Here is a 4,048-nt window from a genome sequence, read left to right on the forward strand (position 1 = left end):
TGCTAAGTGGTGCGTTTAATGCTTTGAAAATATACTCAGAGTACAATGTTATGCAATGGTAGGTGGTGAAAAGGGCTACAAATTAGGGAGTTTTGTTCTTTTGCAGGTAGAAAAAGCGATTGCCAGGGCCTGGCAGAAAGACAGACTTCCGGAACTGGTCCAGATCGAAATTGTTGGGTTCGAAAACAAAGGGTTCTGGCTTTCCAGCTTGAGAGGAGTGCGATTCCTTCGAAGTGTGCGATTCCCTCACTTCAGGCGCTGTCGGCTGGTTCCAGCGAGCCAACATTGCCCAGAAGTCGCCCTCCTCCTCCACCTCCTTCTTCTCAACGAACACCTCCGGAATGGTTTCCTTGCTGGAGCTCGAGAACTTGGGCCGCACCTCCATGCACTCCTTCCGCCGCGCGAAATCGTCCTCGATTCGCTGGATAATCGGGTGGCGGCGCTCCTTGACCACCATACACAGATTCTCGCCGTGGTGGAGGTTTTCATGAATGTAGTTATTCCGACGCACTATCATGTCCACTTCGAACTCCTGGTCGAAGCTCAGCTCACATTCCCGGAAGTCGGCGTAAAGGACCTTAGGATATTGATGTAAGTTCAGTACTCAGTTAAAAATGATCTTCAGCACCCTTTAACCTATTTAAATGTTATACTTACTCGGGTATTCTTTTCAAGGGATCTCAGTATTTGATTCCCCTGTGAGATGCCAATGTTGATGGCGGCCATTTCGAGGCTTATCAGAGGAGTGTGGCTGCGCAGGAGGGTTCCTATATCCCGGGAAAACGAACCCAGGGTGGTGTTGACCCCCGAGATGTTGAGGGCCCACACATGGGGGGTTCCGATAATGCACGTGATGAGCGAGTGCAGGGCCAATTCATTAAGCGGATTGTGAGCCAGACCCAGATACTCCAAAACTCCTAACTGCGATTGGCTCAACGCCTCGCCCAGCACAATTGCACAATTGGGGCCCAATTTGTTGTGTTCCAGCTGGATACTGCGGTACATCAAAGGGCGTTTTAGCAAATAGGACAGGCCTTCGCTGCACTCATCCGTCATTTGGTCATAGCCAAAGTCCACCTCTTCAAGGGTGTCTAAGTTCTGCAGGGCACGGGCCAGGATACGAAACTTCTTCATACTCAGGCGACTGTTTCGAAGCCTGAAGGTCTTGAGGTTCGGTAAGTATTTCAGCCCTCTGCTAAGACGAACCATATCACCGTCTGAGAACTTCATAAAACGGCTTTAAGGTAAAAGGAATAATAAGTTCTCAGTTTGACGTTGGTGGTAGGCGATGCATCATGTATTTATCTGATTCTATTTATTCCAGAGAAAACATGTTTTACACATCGTGTTCAGTACGTTTCACTTTTTCGATGTTGAGTCATACCATAACGTTATTATTTAAGACCTTACCTGTGATAGTCTTTAACATCAGGTGGTCCCAAAAACTCCAGCGTCAGAGACATCATGTTTTCAAAATAGCGCACGAATCCCAGATCGATGTGATGGCAGTGGTCTTCCGGATAGTCATACCGCTTGACCCGCTCCAGGAGCAGCTGCTTGTTGCGATTGTCCGGTTTCGTGTCCTCATCATCATCATCTTCTGGAGGAACGTTTATGCTGAACACGTCTCGAATGGGCGGCTCCTTCTTCTTTTTCTTCTTTTTTTTGCCCGATTGATCCGGATTCTTCAAGGCGTACAGTTTCTCCTGGCGCTTCTTCTTGCGCTCCATGCGATCCTTCCGTTTCCTAGCAATAGCATCCCGAGCCTGCTGGCGGTTGGCGTTGCGCAGATGTCGTGCATTCCGGCGAATCGTGTCCTCGTTCTCGGTTTCTGCACGCCAGAAAGTAATGGCAGCCTCGCCGCTGGAACTACTAGACTGGTGCTCCTCCTCGCCCTCGTCCATTTCCGTATCCGGCTCATCGCTGGATATCTCCTCCTCGTCCGATGACTCCGAGGATATATCCTCTTCAGGCTCGCTTTCCAAGTGCTTAATGAAGGCATAGTCGGGCAGAGCCTGCAGCTTGCGGATGTGCATGGAGTTGACATACTGCCAAATAATTTCAGCCAACTGAGCCAGCCTCCTCTGCGGCTTCACGTTCACTGGACATGACTCGACCTGCTCCACAAACTTCCGGCTCACGCCCTCCGACTTCCAGTCGAACTCGTTCCAGCGCTTCAGGTGCAACGTTTTGTCCATGGTCTTGCTAAGTACGACGCGTCGCCAAAATCGTTGGTCCTCGATCAAATAGCAATCTCTTTGAAATATATAAAAGGTTATTAGGTTTTGTGACCTTTGCAAATATAGATATACAGTGGCGTCCTCTGGTGGTTTTATTAAATAGTTATTTCAGTCATTCTTGTGTTCTTCTAGTGTTACAACAAAATGTTAAGAAACTATTTGTATCCGTTTCTTTACCTACCTCAAAGGCAGCTCCACATCTAGGGCGTCGTAAAATATCCTCATAAGCTGCGGACTCGCCTGCAAAGTTGGAGATATGCCCCGAATTCCCAGTTTGGCCAGACTCTTGACGCTCAGATTAACCAAAGTATCCAAGTTTCCCTCTATAAAGGCCTCAGCAAAAATCTCGCGATTTCGTTCGCTGTGTAGGTTCAAGGTCTGATGAGAGGGCCTGAAGAGCTCATATGTGGCCAGAAGGAGGGGATCTGTGGGAGCCCGGAATTTCTGTGCATAGTGCGGTTGCACAACCTCCTCATCGTCTTCAAAGTCCATATGGAGTGATTTTCGAGTATGTTTGTTTGTGCGTCGGAAGTCTTTATTTTGAAGTTTGTTTCTGAAAGTGATCGATAAGTATCATATAACCTGGTTTTAACACAGGTTTTCTAAAGTATCTTAATACATACATATGGAAGTGCCATTTTCCTATCTTCTCTCCTCATACTCCAATGAAAATGTTTTACATTATACTTAGCTCGCACCTGCCAAACTTGCTCATTAAAAACGGTTCGGTTTTCATTTAAGACACTCTAAATCCCGACCTGAGTGCGTAACAAATGTTTACAAGGGCTAATTTAAGAAAACTCGCCTAAGATATTTTCCACTTACGGCGCTCTTTAAGCGTTTGCTAATATTTGCTGCTAATGTCTCACAAGCACTTGCCAAGCACTCGAAGCAAATTTAAATTAAGCTAACCTAATTGAGAAGCGAAGAGCAGTTTCTTTTTGTGGCCAACACCGCTCCGCCCCGCCCCGTTCCATTCCGTTTTGGCCAATATTCAGCGCTTTGTTTTGATGGCGGAGCTGCCAGGAGCTCCACCTTGCCGGCTATTTTTCTACCTAATGAAATAAAAATAGATGTTGTTAGAGCTGCTCGCTGAGTGTGCTCGTCCTGTCCGGGTGCCTTTGTGCCTGGATCGGAGATGGCCCCCAGTTTGGAAGTGGTTTCCATAGTGCATGCAGCTGCTCTTGCCTTTGCCAACAAAGACGCTGCACTTAAGAAAACCAAACGACTTTGTATCAATTCTTGTGACCAGGACATATAAAATATTTATATGTATAATATCTATTAATAGGAATTTATTCAAATCGAACTAAAGTGGTACTGTTGATCAGCTACAATATTTTCCTGGAAGAGCTGTTGCTTTCTACCTGTTGACTATATTGCATTATGTATCATATAATTAAATGTTTAGTTTTAAAGTTGTAAGGAAATCATCACGGTGTGCACCTATAGCATTCCTGGCTCTGCAAAGCTTTGTGAATATGCTCAACTTGGAGTATCTCTTCAGAGCAAGTGGAGCCCCAGGTCCCCAGCTCCCAGTACAAATTAAGTGCATGCCAGGACGAAATTCGCCATCCAGACCACCACTACACAGCACACAACCACCCACATCGTCGTTGGTCCTTTTCTGTGAACGACAACTGCATTGCTAAGTGGAAGTTCGACCATGACTTTTGCTTTCGCTTCGTCAATCACCTTTTTATCTGGAAGGACATTACCAAGCCAGCTCAACTCGGATTCGGTCTTACCAACTTGTCCTTCCTCGCATGTCCTTCTTTAACGTGAATGTATGTGTGTGTGTGTGCGCC

General features: G+C 46.5%; 1 protein-coding gene across 1 annotated transcript; it reads right to left on the reverse strand.

The window, feature by feature from the left end:
- Nucleotides 1–2,794, reverse strand: LOC117145603. The gene is made up of 4 exons (XM_033311317.1): nt 2,422–2,794; nt 1,411–2,256; nt 658–1,237; nt 1–577 (listed from the first exon to the last, which is right to left on the reverse strand). Exons 1-4 carry the CDS (start codon nt 2,730–2,732, stop codon nt 83–85), a joined length of 2,232 nt encoding a protein of 743 aa, XP_033167208.1. The 5' UTR covers nt 2,733–2,794; the 3' UTR covers nt 1–82.
- Between the last annotated feature and the right edge of the window lie 1,254 nt (nt 2,795–4,048).

Source organism: Drosophila mauritiana, chromosome 3R (genome assembly GCF_004382145.1).
Source record: "Drosophila mauritiana strain mau12 chromosome 3R, ASM438214v1, whole genome shotgun sequence".
In the NCBI taxonomy this organism is placed as follows: domain Eukaryota; kingdom Metazoa; phylum Arthropoda; class Insecta; order Diptera; family Drosophilidae; genus Drosophila; species Drosophila mauritiana.